The sequence below is a fragment of the Prinia subflava genome, chromosome 10 (assembly GCF_021018805.1).
Source record: "Prinia subflava isolate CZ2003 ecotype Zambia chromosome 10, Cam_Psub_1.2, whole genome shotgun sequence".
NCBI lineage: Eukaryota > Metazoa > Chordata > Aves > Passeriformes > Cisticolidae > Prinia > Prinia subflava.
Window position 1 is genome coordinate 2,504,869 of NC_086256.1, and position 18,684 is coordinate 2,523,552.

Below are 18,684 nucleotides of genomic sequence, written 5' to 3' on the forward strand. Positions count from 1 at the left end.
CCACCACGGGGTGCACACGAGTCTATTAACAGGTTCTTGGAGCACACCTCCAGCCATCCCCACCCCAGGAAAACACAGCTCACAAGCACAAGCAGCTCCTTTGTGTGCTCCCCCCTCCTTTTACTTGTTTTGATAAAAAAAAAAAAAAAAAAAGAGGAAAAGAAAAAAAAAATCCCATTCACAACCCAGTGTTTTGCAGATTTGGGAAGTCTGAAAAAAATCCAAAACAATCTCTTTTTCCAAAACAGGCTCAAAACAAAACCCACACACAGGGTTGGAATTGGGCATGGATAAAGATTTGGCAGTGTCACTAGAAGAAGAGGGAAATATAACTTTCAACTTGCCCTCAAAGTCAAGGAAAAGTCATCTAAAAACTTAGGAAATAATGCTGGAAGTACTGGAGGCATGAAACAAAGGAGAAGCAGATCTGTAACTAAAGGGTCTTGGGTGCAAGAGTCACATTTGAAGAAAAAAAACCAACAAAAAATGACAAATCACCTGGAATTCTGAACTTGTTAAACCACAGAAACATGGAGGACATGGAGCTTCTCTAAACCAAAAACTACCTCACAGTTCTACACCCAACAAGGATTTGCCCTCTCTGGATCAAAACCAACCCTTGGAAAGAAAAGGGAGAACATGTACAAGAAATGACTGTTTGTTCCAACAGGTCAGCAATGAGAGCTACAGCTTCAGTGGGAAAGCAGAAATAAAAAGGGAGCATTGCCAAAAGGTTTAGATTTTAGGGGAAATGAAATCAACACCAAAAGGTTTTTCAGGCACTTGAAGGGGAAAACAGACAAAACATGGAGACTCTGAGGCAATAGGGATGGGGGAGAAAGGAAAGAAAAATTCCCAAATATGGCAGGAGGACAAACAATGCTCTGCTTTTTCAGTCTGGGGAATGATAGAGGATGTGGAGACCAAAGATGAGAGGGAGGGCTGAAAGAAGTGACAGGCAAGGACAAAAAATGTCAAGAGGAGCAAATAAAGTATTTCGGGAGTTTGAAAGAAATTGATGAGCAGGTTCCTGACACTGCAGCTGTGTTAATAAGAATGCTAAAAAACAAAGCAAAATCCATCAGGAGCAAAACAAGAGAACAGATTTAGCAGCTGTCCCACCTCAAAATGCCCTCTAAGGCTTTCCATGCTATGACAGAGACTGAGAACTACAGGAAGCAAATAAAGGAGAGGTTATGATGTGAATTTACCTGGGCTGACACCACATCCTCCTTTTGGATACCTTATCTCCTAAACAAGGAAGACAATAAATCCAGCTCAGCTGTTGATATATTTTTAGTTAAGGTTCCAAACCCAGCAGAATTAGCTGGGTAAGTGGGTAAGGAGCAGAGCAATATGAACATACAAATGGGCAATTAAGAAAGACAAGTTCTTGTCTGGGTTGGGATTTCTGGGAAAGGTGCTCAAGAACCAGGACAGAAGTTATGAGCATCAAGTAGTTCACAGAAACAATACTGCACTGGAATTTGTAGAAAAAACTTTGTTTTTCAAGTGATCACAGGACAGGGACTCTGTAAAAGCCCATTCCACAGCTGCCAAGATGCTTAATGTCATTAAGTATATTTGGATCATTTCTAACACGCTTTTTCCTGCAAGGGCTGAGGCACAAACTTAGTTTAAGCTTCCTTGGCCTGTTCTTATTTTTAAAGGAGCAGAATGAGGTGAGGAATGCATCTGTGTTTCCCAAGATTTGTGGAAAAGATGGCTACAGCAAAAGATCCAACTTCAGTCAGTAAAAAGGAAAGAGAGGAGATTCCCCTGAACAGATCTGTGTGCTGCTGCCAAGCCTGGTAGGATTGATGAATTTAATATCAGCAGCAGCTTTACCTTTTCAGCTTCCAGACTCAGCCAGCAATATCATTAGGGATGGCAGGAGAGCTAAAAAATCACCAAGCCCATGAATAAGGAATTACTTCTGTGCAAAGTATTAACTAAGGCCCAGCAAGCCCTTGGATTGAGGCATATCCTAATTAGATAACTCAGGTGTCAGCCTACTTATCACACCTATCCTTTAACTGGGAATTAGAACTTCAATAACGACCTGGAATGAGTTTGGTACAATTGGAGCTTTACCCAGTGGCTTTGAGAGCTCAAGATGATGAGAAAAATCACTGTAGCAAAAAAAATAAAACTAAACCCCAACAAGAGCCCACACAGAGTGACAGAATGGATGGGACATTAAAGATCATCTCATTCCACCTCCTGCCATGGGCAGGAGCACTTTCCACTGGACAAGATTGGTCAAAGCCTCATCTCACCTTATGATTTGGTACAAAAGAGCATAAAGATAAAAAAAAATAAAATGTAACTGATTTTAGGAAGCAATTTAGGACTCCTAATTGCAAGTTCAGTATTCCTAAATATTTTGCTGCAAGATAAGCCATGGATAATAATATTCCATTTAACCAAAGTTGTAATTAACCAAAGTTGTGACTCAAAAGCAGCTGGAATCTGAATTATGCTGCCAGGAGCTCTCCACTTGCCCTGCTTCCTACTCCTGAGGTCCCTGCTCTTCCACAGGGAGAGCAGCCCCACAAACCCCTGCCAAACCCAAAATGGGAGAGCTGCAGAGTGCTACAGCACCAGGGGATCCTTCCTTCAGCACAGCACTGAAACATCAATTTAGCAAAATTTTTCCTTTTTAAAGGAGCCTATCCTGCTTGAACAGCATTGCCTGGGATCAGCTCCAGGTTTTCTGGTTTCTTGCACCAGTGGCCCTCAGCCTACAACTGCTGGACTGCCACTGGAATCAGAGCAGTAAAACAGAAAATCTCCAGTCACTGCTGACACCTCTGCCCAAGCAGCTCCCCCAGACACAGCTTGGATGTTCTGGGACTGAAAATCAACTCAGCCCCTCCTGCATCTCCTCAGAAGAGCTGAGCTCTGGGAGCCTGGCTGGGGGGAAGAACATGTGAGTCACAAACCAGGCTGAGGATTGATGCTGTGGCCACACCGAGCACCGCTTCCCACAGGCAATAAAAGCTTTTATCAGCACCTGGTTGTGCCCCACAAAAGTGATGTGATGCAATGATTGGAGCACTACTCACCCTCTGCACAAGCACCCTCATCCTCCTCCTCATCCCGAGCAGCCTCCCCTGCGTGCTGCCTGTCGAGTGCTCGGTAAGGAGGTGGCAGCTTCATGGGAGGTGGAGCCCCATATTTCCTCTGATGGATGCAAAGACAAAGAGTTACATGTTTGGTAACCTCTGAAAAATGTTGGGGGAAAAAAAAAATAAATCCACTTGTCTGCTGCACTGAAAGTGCACAGATACAGCACTTAATTACAATGCTAAATTCTGCAGCAAAGGCTTTTTGTGCAAGAAAGCAGAGCAAGAAGTGACACTGAACATGAAGGAAAAGGAACTAAAACAATTGTGCACGCACATTTACTTGTTGATAAAATACTTGTGTACTGTCATAAAAATCAAAGTGTGAACATTAATCAAGGGTTAAAAACAAACATTAAATTATACATATAACTTATAATCTAAATATATTATGTTTCTTACAAGCCTCCATAACAAAACTGTCTGGTGCTGATAAACATCAACATTTTAAAAAATATAAAATAGGAACTCGATCCTCTTAGTCCATACATGAATATTTAAACATCACAGTCCGCCTGTATTTTGGCGTAAATTTAATAAGGATTTTGAATTATACCTCCCAATAAAATTCTATTACCTCACATAAATACAGGCAGCTCCTGTAATGATGCATATAGCGGCGCATGGCAGGAATGCAGAGCAGGCTCTGAGGCTGGAGGAGGCTCTGGCTCAGCTCAAAAATTGGTTTTACAGCTCCAAGGAACTGGGTCCTGCCTTGGTGTGCTGCACTGAACGATGCTCAGCTGCATCCCCTGCAAAGCCCACTGCTAATAGCAGGATGCACTTCAGAGAGGGAACACCAGGGAGGAGATGCCATTAGAGCACCCAGAATTCCTGGAATTAATTCCTTCTGTGGCTGGGGAATATGACACAACACCCAAACACATCAAGCCCAGGATAACGTTTGGGTTTGTTTTTTTTTTTTTTTCCCTGTGCACAATGAAAGCTGAAGCTGTGTATTGATTTTTAAATTCTCCAAGTTAGATTTGTATAGAATGGTGCAAGCAGTGAGCTGCAATATGTGAGGAATTTTGAAAGGTAAGGATATTTGTCACCTCATCCATTTAAATAATGTAACAGGAAAGTGCTGCACTGAACACAGAACACAATAAAAAATGGAATTAATTCAACCCACCAGTAGCAAAAGTGTGTAGTGAGAGCACTTGGAAGCACAACAGCTGTTTCCCAAAAGGATCTCACACACTTAGTGGTGCCTCCCACTTTTTTCCCTCAAGACAGCACAGCCAGAACTGTGCAAATCCAGATGATCCAGGAAGGGAGGGAGGGCTTGGGTTCTACTTTACTGAGCAGGTAAAGGTGGAAAATCTGCAGCCTCACTCCCAGCTCAGTGACAAATGAGTCACTTTATTATCGCTGTAATTTAGTCATAACTTACAGTCTAAATGTTGACCCTTTGGCTTTTTAAGACCTTAAACATTTGTTAGGAAGGCTGTGTGAAATTACATGAGGCACCCAGGCTTACCCAGCAGTTTTCTATGGCTCAGAGGGACAAATATCTCTTATCCCTCTGAAAAGCCAGATGAGAAAATTGTGCCTGGCTACTCCATTACCCCACGTTTTTGTATCAGCACAGAGGCAAAAGCACAGTTCACACAACCAACCAGCAAAATATTGTCGACATCTGGTTCGCCCACTATTGTTTTAAGTGCTTTTTTATAAATAAAAGCGCTCATTTTGAAACAAACAGATCAACAGAGCAGGATAAACGCCAACAAACCAGAGAAAAACCTTCAACATTTGAAAAGATACAGGAAGAGGCAGATCTTCCCAGCTGGACGTGGCTGCTTTCAAACCCAACTCTTTTGTGACTCTCTGAAGACTGGACTAGAAATATCACTGATTCCCCATAGGGGTGTGCACTAATAATCCACTAATAGCAACTCTTTCCAACTCCGAGACGGCCCCACAGAAGTGCAGTGGGGCTGCTTTGTGAGCCCACGTTCAAAGCCAGAAAGGAGCCACCTATTTCTGCACTGAAACTCTTCTATATTCCACCCACCAGTTTATAGCAGCAATAGATGAAAAAGGTCTGGAAAAGACGAGGCTCCCTCTTTAACCTCGGAACGCCGCGGAACGCGACGCACCGGAGTGCTGGAGATTAAAGGCAGCACGTTGCCAGAGGATGAGAGCTTTTGAGATTAGAAATATAGATAAAAAACCCACAAGAAAAGGGGGATTGTGAGTGCTTCATTGGAAGTATTATCCTCTGGCATGAAAGCATGTCTTCAACACCTTTTCTGATAACTGAGCCTCGCTGCTCCTGCCCCCGACAGGATCTGAGAGGAGCCTTACAAAAACTTTTGGAGGTAAAAGGGTCTTCTGAAGTACCCAACAAACAGCAGAGTGCTGAGTAGGATCAAATGGAAACTATGTCCTGTTTGTAGTTAGACTGCACCAGGCAAAACTTATTGTCTGCATTAATTCTGTCTCTGCTCCTGCTGCTCTCACACCCTCAAAGTACCTGAACTACACTCCTCAGTCCAAATCCCACAGGAAAACACCAAGGCCACCAGAGTGATACAGCTGAAAATGAAAAATTAACTTTTCCCTTATTCCCTTATTAACACAAATTCCCTGTTTCCTACCAAAGAGAGTTTTTTCTCTTTTTAAGCTGCTGTGAAGTTATTTGGAAGTCACTGTGCAGTAAGTGCCTCACGATTAGCTGAGGCACCACAGACCCCTCAGCCCTCTCCGCATTTTCCACAGCTGTGGGACATGCAGGAGAATCTCTGGATTTCATCACCCCATAAGGTGATTTCACTGAACTTCAGGCAGCCTCACATTAAGGATTTTATTTGTGTACATGTTGCCATTTCTCCGTTTCTGCTGAACAAAGGGAATCAATTTGCCTCCACACGGAGCGAGCCAGGTATTTCAGAGAGATGACAGCGAGGAGCTGTGCTAAGTACAGGGTTTCAGCACCCAGCAGACACCCACAGAAGAAATGTCAGAATATTTGGCAGGAATTTGGCAAAAAGTCATAGAATCAAAGATATTTCAACAAAACACTTCAAATTTAATTTCAGACTTCGGAGGAAGCTTATCATGGAGTTAGAATACATGCTATTATACCGTTTGATTTAGTAAAACCTGGGTGCAGTTCAGAATGGAATAAATACCTTATCACTCTTCTTTTCTTTGTCTGCATCCTGATCTTTGCTGACTTTGATTCCCTTAGGCTGGGCAGGAGAAACCACCTGAAAACCAATGTACATTACCCACATCAGACAGAGCATTACAGCTGCAAAACCAACATCCAAAATCATTTCCTGCCAACCACAAAGCTCCCCCGTGCACTCTGCATTTTGCCCCATGCAGGAGGGCACTGCAGTGCAGTCTGTAAATCACATTCTTTCACTGGATTTACTGAATTCCATTCTTACATCAGAAGTTTGGAGTTTCTGTGTGTGCTTTAGGCAGGTGGAACTGTCTGCCTGCTCTCACTAAGGCTTTAAAAAGTTTCTAGCCTTGGCCTCAAAGATGAGGAGATGCCTCAAATCTCTTGGGAATTAATTTGCTTCCAGGTAACCATTTTAGGTCCCTCTGGTGACACATTTCACAAGGAGCTGCTGGTGTGAATCTGACTAATTTTAATTACAGCTTTGTTCCTCTGGATAATGGAATTTATTTCTAGATTATGAAAGTTGGACAAATTAAAATGCATAGGGCCAGACTCTTACTGCAGGGGTGGGAGAGTTGAATTAACACTTGGTCAACAGATTTACAAGGTTGTAAATCAGGTAAATTTACACTCCAGGTAAATCAGACAAATGAGGTTTCCAATCAGGCCAGAGAAGTAATCAATCAATCAATTGGTCTGTAACTGACTGAAAGGATCCAAACTCAGACACAAAAACTGACAGAACTGCCTGAAAGGAATTTAGCCAAGTTTAAAATAAGATGCATGTTATGTATTTACTAAGTTTTGGAATAAAAACAGAAATAAACTTACTTTTGGTACATTGGCCAAGCCCTGGACTACAAACACCACAGGATTTCCTGCATTCTTGATGGCTTCTACTGCTTCCTCGTGGGTGGCATTCTGCAGGTCTACCCCAGAAACCTGACAAACAGAGTTTATTTTTATTAGGTACAGAGTCATTACAAGGCATCACACACACTCGCAGGAGATTAGTGTATCTGAGGAAGGCATCAAAACCAGTCAAGAGTAATTATTTGTAAAGTATGTTTCGATGATGGTTTGAAGGAAAGTGTATTGCTTGGTACTCATAATTAAAAGATGGCCAAATGTTGCCCAAAACAATTCTTCTAGATAAAAACACAAGGAATAAGATTGTCAGAGTGTTACATAATATCAGATCTTACTCTTTCAGGTTTTATCTGTTTGTAAACTGAACCTGAACAGCACTTTCAGCTTGGCACCCCAGATTCTGAAGTATTAATTTGGAGGAAAATGAGTAAAAAAAAATCAACCAGAGGTGAGAGGCAGGAATGACACTTTCCCCCCACAGCACCTGCCAGAATCAGGGATTTATCCCAAACAGTGGTTATCAGTTAACTACTCTAAATCCACACACACAAAATAACAGCCCATAATTCAGTGTGAACAGTCTGTGTCCTTGTATGTATTAAATTTATGCTTACAGATATGCTATAAGTAATTCCACATTTGTATGGAGGAGGACACTCCCATTTTTTTTCCACTTCCCCCTCAGACACCAGGACACATCTTTTCCTTAAATACAGAGGAGAATGTTAAAAGACCTCCATAGTCAGACCTCAAAAAAAGAAACACCACCAGAGGTTTCCTTTGGTTTTCAAAAACACAGTGCTGTCAATACTTCATGAAGTGGTGGCAGTATTTTGTTCCTCTCTCCACCCAAAGCTGTTTGAGTCAATTTTTATTTCTTAGACTAGAAAGGAAGGTTTATCTCCATTTACCTCAAGTATTTTATCTCCAGTTTTTAAAGCTCTCGTTCTTCCTGCTGGGCTGTCTTCCAAAACTTGTTTGATAAAGATCCCTTTAAGTTCTTCTCCATTCTTCAGGCGCTTTATGACAGTTTGTCCACCAACAATGCTGATTCCAAGAGACACGTGAGGGTCTCTGAAGATCTCAACACTGAAAAAAAATACGTGGTAGTTTCAAGAGCTTCAAACAGTTTTATTTTAAACTACAAATGCAAAGCCTCAAATCAATGTAAGCTCCTGGTCTTTCAAGAAGATTTAATAGAGTAAAGAGATAAAGTCAGAAGCCTGAGAATGCTCTCAGCAGAGTTGAGTTTTCACCCTGAGCGGATCTCAGCCCGCAAAAAGAGCAAAATTCTGCTGCCAATCCATGTCCAGTGGGCAGAGGCTTTATTTCAGAGAAAGTCAGATCTTCAAGTAAACACTCACCCCCTTTCAGCCAGAGCAAAGTGTCTGGGAATGGGAAGCCCTGCGAGTGGCACGTTAGACAAATAATGAACATTTCACACAACTTTCTGAACACTGACTTCAGTGCACTTCCACCAGCTCAAGCAGGAACTTTCTGATCATATTTTACTTGGGACCATGAAAACAATTCACCTAAAAATGTTAACAATACAATAAAGATGTGGCTAAAAGGGTTGGCTTGGCAATTTGGAGTCCTGCCACGGGGGTTTAGCAGGGAACCTGTGGAAAGGGAGACAGCACAGCTCTATGTGCATTGTTCACCCCTAATAGTTATTAAATGAGCAGAACTTGTAGGTCACCCACAACCTAAACCAGCCAAGTTTTCACCAGTCAGCTGCATAAATAGAAGGGAGAATTCTGCTGAACATCTGTTAAAAATTCCCTGTCCTCAGGAGAGCCCAAGGTACACAGGTACCCTAAAGTTATTGGCAGAGGAGGAGAGAAAAAAAAAAAACCACAAAACCCCCCCCCAAAAAAAATCCAGCAAGAACTAATGCGGCTCACAGAAAAAACAAGACAGAAGGTAAATGGGAAGGAACAATGCAATCACATGAACATACATCCGTGGTGGTCCCCAGTGGCTGAAGTTTGGAGTTTCTTCTCCTTCTCCTTCTTCTCTCTCGGGTAATTCACTAATTTGGGGCAGAGGGGAGGGGAGGAATAAAAAATAAAAGAGGCATCACCCACTCCAGGTCACAATTCCTCACATATTTTGTATCTGGCAATGAGACAGCAACACCTTCTCACACTGCCCAGTTTAAAGCAAATGTACAGAGTCAAGAGACCAGACAGGAATTTTTGTATTTAGGTTTAAATGTACTTAAGGAATGCTCCAGAAATAAACATGATGGGCAGGCCAAATTTATAAGCTGCTCTGTGATACACAAATCTGCACTGCATTTACTCATTTGAAATGACTATTTAAGCAATTAACATTTACTTTCTGATAAATATGCTGTGATGCTTGGAGAGGGATATAAACATGCCAAAACCAGTAAGCAGATCATGATCCAAGTGGGAGAACAGATCCTGTGTGTTCCACTAAACCCTGCAGAATAATCCTCTCACCTTATTGTTGAGCTGCTTTCCCTCCGAGGGAAGATTTCTGCTGGAAATTTGGGAAGTACCGAGGGTTGGAATCAACAGGCCCCAAAAGCTCCACTACCCACTGACCCCAGACTGGTGGGGACAGCCTGGGACAGATAAAACAAATACCCACAGCCAGTCCAGCTCAAGGTTTCTCAGCACCACTGGCAGGACTGAAGTTTCCTGCAGAGGCCTGAGAGCTCTGGCTGAACTGCTCTTCCCAAAAGGAAGAACAAGAGGAAGGGAAAAGCAGGAGGAGAGCTCCTTTAGGAGCCACATCCACGCTCCCCTCACTGTGCAGTGCTGGCAGAGCCATTTGCACATTTCTGTCCCAATACTCAGGGCAGGAAACAGGGGAAGTTTTGAGGTGTTGAGCCAAACTCCATCTCCTGTAAAAGTCACAGACCTGGCCCTTTATCTGAGCATTCCACATCATTCCTTTAATCATGATTCAGCTGAGTAAAGCAAGAGGACAGTTAAGATCATTAAATGAACGTCTTGCAAAAGCTGAAGTCTTCCTCCATACCTGCCTGATGCTGTTCTAGGCTGAGCTGAGGTGGTTACTCTCCCAGACTCCTGGTTCTTGGGAAAAACACAATTCTCCTCTTTTAGAGCTTCCTTTCCAATTGCTCCTGAATCAGCAGCGAGCTCAGGTCCTTTGGAGTCACTCTGACGCTTTGTCCCTGAAGAAAAAAAGGGGGAAGATGAGAATTTTGCTTCGTCTCTCCAGGCACTCACATCAATTATTTCACCTTTTATCCCAACAGGTTCCAAATGTGCTCAAGGCCAGGCTGGAGAGGGCTTGGAGCTCCATCCTCCCAAGCAGGGAGTGCCACTTCAGGCAGGCTGATAAATTCATTTCTCTGATGAATCTACCAAATCCTCACCATCCATCTGTGGCCACCTGACAAGGAGAAACTTTGCTCCTGAGCACAAATCACAAAGCCAAGATTTGGGGCAATTATCTACCACAGACAGCACTTGCAAATTTCTGCTTGTGCTAAACTCACCTCCAGAGCTTTTATTTCACTTTATGTCTCTTTATTTCTGTATTTATTTATCACTGGCCAGATTAGGAGGGGGAAGCAAGATTATAAAGCTGAAACCCATTTAATGCCACACTGTCTTGAGCCTGCAGAACTCTTGATTTGAATATTTTCTCATTTGAAAGTACCTGTGTTTTGGTAAAAAAAATTAGATTTGGAAATACAAAATAACGAGACAAAGAGAAACCTTCTTACAAACCTAAATCCATCTCAGCTTTCACTTCTGACTGGGCAGTTTCAGTATCAAATATGTCTTTTTGGTAGCTGCTGTGTGCTGTGGTTCCAGAAAAGTGTGACCTTATAGCAGCATTCTCTTCACACTTCACAGAGGAGAAAAGAAGTAATTAAAGTTAGAAAGCAATGGTATTAACTCACACAGGGCTATTTGACAGGAACATTAATTTTTACAGCAAACACACACATTTGCTCAGCTACATTCATATTTATTCAGGTAACTATGAAATACTAACTACTCATTTAAATACTAACTACTCATTTAAATACTAACTGCTCATTTATGCACTGCATTAAGCAGAGGCATGAGAAATGTTATATGCAATTGAAATATAAAGTAACTGTATCTTTCTCCTCACCTCTAATTCAGATAAAAATTTCTTTAGTCTTGCTCATTTGTTTTTTTATAAGTAACAAACACATAAATTTAATATTGTGCACTCTGGTATAAAACTGTCAGTAGAAACTTCATTTTATCTGTTTATACACACACTGCTTAAGGGGACAAGCCAAACAAATCCTGAAATTCTCTGTGGCTGTGATGTCAAATCCTTTTCCTCTCCATTTTTCCGTATAAAAGCACACACACTGCACGGGAGGCTGGCAATATCACTTTTTTGTTGTTGTTTGGTAAGGGGATGAACAAAGAATCAGAAGGGAAAATAATTCTCAGTGCTTGAGAAAGATGTATAAATAAGAGTTTTGCAATTTACCTGAACCTGTCTCCTCCTACTCCTTTATCCACCGCTGTCCTTGCCACAATTCCTTCCACCATATCATTTTTTTACTCAACTACACAATCTGGCTTATAAACTGATCTGATTTGGGTTTAAAAAATGAAGAAAAGAGGGAGTTTCTATCACTGAAGCCCCTGCCCTATCGAACTCACAAAGTGACATTCTGCTGTTACTGACATGCCCCTTATCAGCACAGCTTCCAAAAAACCCTAAAAACACCAAACCCACAAGTTTTTGGGTAAAAAAGACAAATTTCAGGATGCCTGTAAACACTCTAACCACATATTTCGCTCCAGGTAAGTATACAGACAATAAGTTACCTAAAAAACCTTTCATAATGTACAAAAGGATAGGCTGGTGTCTGCTGGAGGTACATAAGTAAATAAATGAGTTCAATTCTAGTAATTAAAACACCAGAGAGAGTCCTGAGGGTTTGGTTTGGAATCTGCCCTGAGGGATGTGTGCTCAGCACAGAGACCAGCACAGCACTCCTTACCATCTGATCTTTACTGAATGGATATTCCAGGGGCTCTTTGGGACTCAGGGATCTTAAATCCTGTATTTCAGCAGTCTCCAGTTGCTTTGCCCATCGTTCTGTCTCCAGGCTCCTGCCTGGAGCTGCCTTCTCTGCACCTGATGCATCATCACCCTTCAGGAATTCCGAGTCCTCCTCATACTCCTCGTCCACCAACATCTCCCGTTCCTCCTGCACGTGCTCTGCTGGGGCTTTCAGGAATTCACACATCTCCCAGGACTCCTTCCCATCCTCATCATCCCGCTGAGGAAGCTGAAACGACCTCCCCAAGTCCAAATGGGGCTCATCAACGAGTTCTTCTTTAAAAGGCACCTCATCTCTGAAACCCTGCAAAGATCATTAAAGGAATACAGATTTTACACAGTGCTTCCTCCCCACTCTTTTAAAGCTGTGCTTTATTTTTTGCCCATGTTAAAAGAACATCCTTATTTTCAAAGTGAAAATCTTCTACCTTTTGCATTTTCTATAAGCAAATGGACTCTCTGACTTATGGTTTTAATGCCAAAAGTAGACAGTGCAATTATTTTTTTTTTCAGTATAAAGAAATTTAAGTCGCTCAGCTTAGATACCACTGCAGCCATTTGGAAAAACCAATCTGGACTGAGGTTAGGGAATGAAATTATTAATTAACACTGAAACAACCACAGGAAAAAGTGCATATAAATCTAGTTAAAGTATCTCTGCGCTTCAGACATATCTGCTGCTGCTTTAGGAATGCATGAACATTTCTTAAAATGCTATCAGCTAAACAAACAGCCTAAGAGTTTGCTTATGCAACAGTGTCAGCAACTAAAAAAAAACCCCAACAATCTTCATATTTGCTTGTCCCTACCTTGGATATTCCATTCAACTTTTAACCTGGGGCAGAGGAGAAATAAATGACCCACATGCTCCCCTCCCCAAAAATATATATATATAAATGACTGTTCATTACCTTCCTGTTTTAAGGAGAACAGTGCTCACCTTTCTACCAAACTCAGAGCAACAAACCAAAAAAACAAACAAGAAAACCCAGGAAAAAGGCATTAAAGCCCACTCTGAAAGATCTCACTCAACAGTTCTTTTCCTGGCGTTTGTCACGTGCTTCCCCAGCTTCCAGCAACTCCAGTTTCTCCCAGATGGAGTGGGGAGAGCTGTTCATGGGCTCGCAGTGAGTCTGCACAGGCAGCTGGGGTTTTATGCCCTGCACTTATCCCAGGATTTTGCCACACACTGAGAGCTTTCCCCCTCTTTTTTTCAGGTCACCAAGTCTCTGTGGCCCAAACATCAACACCCTGAGTCCCCCAGACTCCAAAACCAATGGCAGATTCAGGGCTCCTTCCTCCAAATGTTTTTATTTCTGCTTCCTGCCCCTTGCCAGCCTCCCCACGGCACTGCTCCCTTTCTGACCCTGGGTGTCAGGATCCTGTTTTGTTACATTTGTACAAATACAGAGGGAAAGCCCCCAGACACTGCCGAGATGTTTGTGTAATTCAAGTGAGAGGCAGGAGAGAAAACAAGAGAGAGGCAGGAGCATGAGGAAACAACGCAGCCAATAGCTGGCATGAGAGCAGAACACCAGCAACCCAGAAATCAGCCCACTTTATGAATTTAACTAGCATTAAATGCCCCTTTAATCCATCTGATCTGTGTACCTCGATCTCATAAAACACCCAGTCTGAGGAGATCCTAATTCTCTCCATTGTCACTTCACTCCCCTTCTCTCCTGCAGCGTCGTTCTCCCAGCACTTCCCCAGGTCCAGGGCACATAAATCAGATTTCTCTGCTCAGAACCACGCAGGGTTTGTGTCCCTGACCCAGCAGTTTGCTCTGGATCCTCCCTGGCTGCTGCACTGCAGCACCAGACGCCACCACCAGCACAGGGAATGCTGCAAACACCGAAGTCCACTCTGGAGCAGCAAACAAAACCCTCAAATTCCATCACTGTAAGGTTGAAATCCAGTGCCTCAGGGTGGGAGGCACCAGAACACAGCACTCCTGGCTACCTGTGTCAGCAGGTAAGGTAATAAATGGATGGGAATTATGGTTATTAACAAAGCTGACACGCACGAGGCAAAACAAAATGCAAGTAAATTCCTCTGCGGGTGTTTTGTCCAAATTGATCGTTCCTGTTTAGGACTTTGTGATAAAAGATTTTCTTTAAAAATGCTTAATGACATTGGTTTTGTTTAGGATGTAGAAAACCAATCTGAGCTGCCAGAGGACAAATTCTCTGCAATCCTTCCTGTGCCCTCAGAAAACAACAAATGCCAGTTTACATTGTGAAAATCAGTAAATATCATTTATCATCATCCAGGGTGATTTCTTCACAGTATACCCACATCTACCCTATAATAGTTCTCCTTTTGGTGCTTCTGATCTACCATCTCAGCATTAAAAATAGGTTTGCATCCAGAGACAGGTACATGTGTTCAGCCACACGAAAATCTGGAATTTATTTTTCTTCCTGTGTTGCAGTTCTGGATGATCCTTTATGTGTTGTATTTTCTGGTATAAAAAGAATACATTTACCAGCACGTATTTTGCAAAGCACTTGAGAACAGATGAAAGTTAAAAGATACCCACATCTCTCTGGCTCTGCACTGGTGAGAACTGCAATGTTATTGCCTATTATCCTGGTATCTGAGTTCCTCACTGTCTTTAGTGCCACATCCTCCCACAATAAACAGAATTATTTCTCAGACTGTAAGAAAGAGGAGAGTTGAGGCAAGAGTAAAGAAATCACTCCAGAGAACATTAGAAGGCTATGAAGAAGAAAATATTTCAAGAGTGGCTTATACTCTAAACTCCTTTTTTGTTTTGCTTCACGATAATTAAAAGCATTCTGCTTCCATGCTTTACTTTCTGTGCAAAGCTGAGCCCACCACTTCTGACTGTAATAACAACACAGCATTCCTATTTCATATCCAAGGTAACCCAAGGTATTTTAATGACATAATAAATTTGATAAGGCAGTCTGGGAGCTGCATTGGTAAGTGCTCCCAATGCACTTGGCACAGTCTGCTGTTAGAGGCTTTTTCAGAGGGAATCCAATACTCTCAGTCTTATCTGAAAAACATACTGTATTTTTCACTTTAAAACATCATTTCCTGTCTGTATAAACTGGGGCTGAACCAAAAGAGTAACCAAATACCTGTGGTGCTTCAAGTATTACTGAGAAATTTGTGTTATCTGTTGGTTCTGGAGACCCAGGTCTGCTTTTGGTGCTGCTGGTATCCACACCGTGCATGTTCTCCTCCTCTCTGCTTTCTCCCTAAAAAAGGTGATCCAAACAATGAGTCAGAAAAATGACAAAAAAAAAAAATCCCACATCTTTCAGTAAATTAAAAGGGAGAAGGAGAACCAGCCACAGAAAAGAGTTATAAAAATACAGAGTCAAAAAGGGAGAAGTCAACAGCTTTTATTCTTTGAAGATATTGGTTCAAATGCACTAAAACCCAAAGAGATGTGTAGGAAGGAAAGACAAATACAAGGATATGAACAACGAAATACCAATTTTTAGAAAAGGAAATAATATATTTAACAGCTTTCTTACACTCCTATTTCACAACTCCCCAACCACTTTGAATTACAAGCACTTTCTATTAACTGGGGTTTTAATTAATTTTGCCTGGGTGCCCTTGATGAACAATACCACAGCATTCCTCAGCAAACTACTGCTCCAAAGCCCCTGTTCCAGAAAAGGGAAATTCTGCTTGAATTTACAGTCTTGACTTCAAACAGAGGAGGTTTCTTTGATGTCAGTGGAGCTCAGGCAAGCACTCAGCAGTGTCTCAGAGAGAAATGGGCTCAGCACAGCTTTAACTGGGTTGCTGAAGTGCTGGAACCACGTCACACACACGGGGCTGCCCAGGAACATCTCCCAGCTCCACGTGGATGTTCTTGAAGGAGGAACTTGAGGGTGCTGCTGGTTTTCCAGTCAGACTTTTTGGACACTGAGCTGCCCATGTGCCAGACTTTTTGGCTCTCTCAGGGCACAGCAGCTCAGTTGTTTCCCAAATGCACACGCACCCAATACTGAATTCTCCCCACGAAACACAAAAACAGCCCCACCTACACCAGTCACAGCATGAAATAAGAGGAAAAAAACCAATTAAAATCAGTTCTTACCACTAAAGGCTTGCAGATTCCAAGGGAAACCGTGCCTGGGGGCACAGATTTGAGCACTTCCACTGCCTCTGCCAGGGTGGCACCGTGCAGGTGCCTCTCATTGACGAACACCAAGCGGTCGCCGGGCAGGATCTGCCCCCCGCGCTCGGCCACCCCTCCTGCCACCAGGGAGCTGATCACAATGGCTGTTCCTGCTGGATCCAAGGGATCCTGGCGGCAAAAATAAAAAAAAACACCCCCAAGTGAAGGCCTTGAAAGATGATGTTTGTTTGGAGTGTGTGAAGAGCACTCAAGCACGTTCATCCTCTGATGCCACCGGACTGAAGCCTGCTGAGATGTTCAGAAAATGCTGTCTGCTCCCACGCCAAGGCATACAGTGTGCAAAAAGGAAGATATTCCATCACTTGCCTAATCCATTAAGAAATATTAAAATCTGAAAGGTGACCCACACCCTGCCTGCCCTCTCCTTGCACACACAGACACAGGCAGGCCAACCTGCAAACAGAACAACAACGCTGGCAGCCTTCCACCAGCCTCCATCCAGCCTGGGACGTGTTAATGTCACAGAAAATGAGCGCTCTGCACGTCACCCCAGGGCTCCAGAGCTGCAGAAAGGATGGCAAAAGAAATGGCTGCAATGTCAGAAATTTAATTCAAAATACTGAGTTTAGATGAACCCCCCAAATATTGAAGGAGCAGCAGTTTATGTGAGCTGTGTTACTGCAGTGTTTCTGCTTCGTCAACTCCACGTGACAACTTGGAAGAGACATTTTCTCCACCTTAACAGGGAACAGGAGACAGCAACAGAGGAGTAACTACGATTATTACTGAGGGCAAGGAACACTGTAGTGGTGGATACAGAGAGTGTCAAGCACAAAATATTACACACATTGTAAACTGATGCAAAGATATCCACTTCACTTGATATTTTATCCAGTATTAGCCTTTGCTTTGTGTCCTGCACCATTTCTATCATGCCTTCACTCATTTAAAAACTTCTTTTCAATCCAATAAAATTATAAATTATTACGTACTGGCAGAAAGATATACAAAACAAATATATGGGGGGGTTGATTTTTTTTAAAATTTTTGTTTCCTCATTTGCTTTTTTTTAGATTTCAATTAGCCTTTCTCCCCCTTGCTAAGGGCTCATAAAGTTCAGAAACACTCCTTGTATGCACTGGGTCTCAAATGCACAATCATGGACTGTTCTTCCCTCAGGACTTGCATCTTATTCAGGGCATGGGAGGGATTAAAAAAAGAGCAAAATTCAAATCACAAAGACCACCGTGAATTCAGCACCTCAGTGTTAATTTGAAAACAGGAATGCTTTTTAAGCTCTTTATTTTTATATGGCTATACACTGCTTTCCAAGGGCACATGCCTTTTTAAGGTATGTGCAAACAGATGAGGCAATGCCTGTAATCTCTGTAAAAGGCTGAAATTAGAGAAGTGAAATGAAGGAGTTCAGCAGGAAGAGCCACGCCGGAGCTGGATTCAAGTAAATAAAGATCAGCAGCAATTCTTCCCCGTTCTGCTGCTCCATCCTGCTCCTTTATAATTTTATAATTTTGTCATTTATCCGCAGTGCACACGAGGTGTTTCCTCCTGAGTGTCAGGTCTCGGCAGCCAAGCCCAGCAGGCTCCCTGTGTTTGCTCCTGTGTTTGCCTCCTGTGCCAAGGTGCCCGTGCTGCCCGTGCCCAAACCTGCTGCACCTGGTGCTGAGGGAGGATCCCCTGAGCTTCCAAAAGCATCCCCTCAAGAGATCTGCAGGAACAAACCCTTTGGAAGAAGAATCCAAAGGGACTCTAAACAAAGAGTGCTGAATGTAGAAAATTGAAGTTACTGGTGCCCTTTGTTCTCACCAGCAAACCCCAACCAGCCCAACAACGCTGGCACCAACACAGGCTTCTAAACTGGTTTTAATCTGGGGGTTTGCTCCACTGCAAATTAGAAATAATCTTCTGGACATCTCTGCAGACCCAGGATCCAGCCCAGCCAGCAAGGCACTGTTCACATCAGGGAGAACTAAACCAGCAAGGTTTCCTACCCTGGAAATTCCAAGTATTCCTATCCTGGGCTTGTCTTGCCATGGCCAGGGGGGTTTATGCTGGTTCCCTGAATGGGTGAATGCTCTCTCAGCAAAACGACACCTTTGCTGACACAACAGCTTTTATAATATGACTTCTGCTGGCCTAGCTATATTGATAAAAAATGAACAAAACAAACCCAGCACTCACCCCCAGCCATGCAGATAAGCTGACAAAATTCAGCTTCTTGAATTTTGAATTCTTCGTTGAATTCTGTGATTCAACGACTGGCCCAATAATTACGGTGCTGGCTGAGGACTGAGGAGAACCAGGTTCAAATCTCTGCTCTGTCTGATCTAAAT

At 42.7% G+C, this 18,684-nt stretch overlaps 1 protein-coding gene across 5 annotated transcripts in view; it reads right to left on the minus strand.

The window, feature by feature from the left end:
• PATJ (PATJ crumbs cell polarity complex component) overlaps positions 1–18,684 on the minus strand; it is a 141,899-nt gene that overhangs the window by 76,504 nt on the left and 46,711 nt on the right. For all 5 annotated transcript variants that reach the window (XM_063406946.1, XM_063406945.1, XM_063406947.1 and 2 more), the window contains 10 exons: positions 16,292–16,501; positions 15,315–15,434; positions 12,143–12,508; positions 10,875–10,995; positions 10,156–10,312; positions 9,104–9,175; positions 8,052–8,229; positions 7,102–7,212; positions 6,269–6,346; positions 3,069–3,186 (listed from right to left, as the gene is read on the minus strand). In XM_063406946.1, coding sequence (XP_063263016.1) covers positions 3,069–3,186; positions 6,269–6,346; positions 7,102–7,212; positions 8,052–8,229; positions 9,104–9,175; positions 10,156–10,312; positions 10,875–10,995; positions 12,143–12,508; positions 15,315–15,434; positions 16,292–16,501 — 1,531 coding nt within the window. The remainder of the gene's footprint in view (positions 1–3,068; positions 3,187–6,268; positions 6,347–7,101; positions 7,213–8,051; positions 8,230–9,103; positions 9,176–10,155; positions 10,313–10,874; positions 10,996–12,142; positions 12,509–15,314; positions 15,435–16,291; positions 16,502–18,684) is intronic.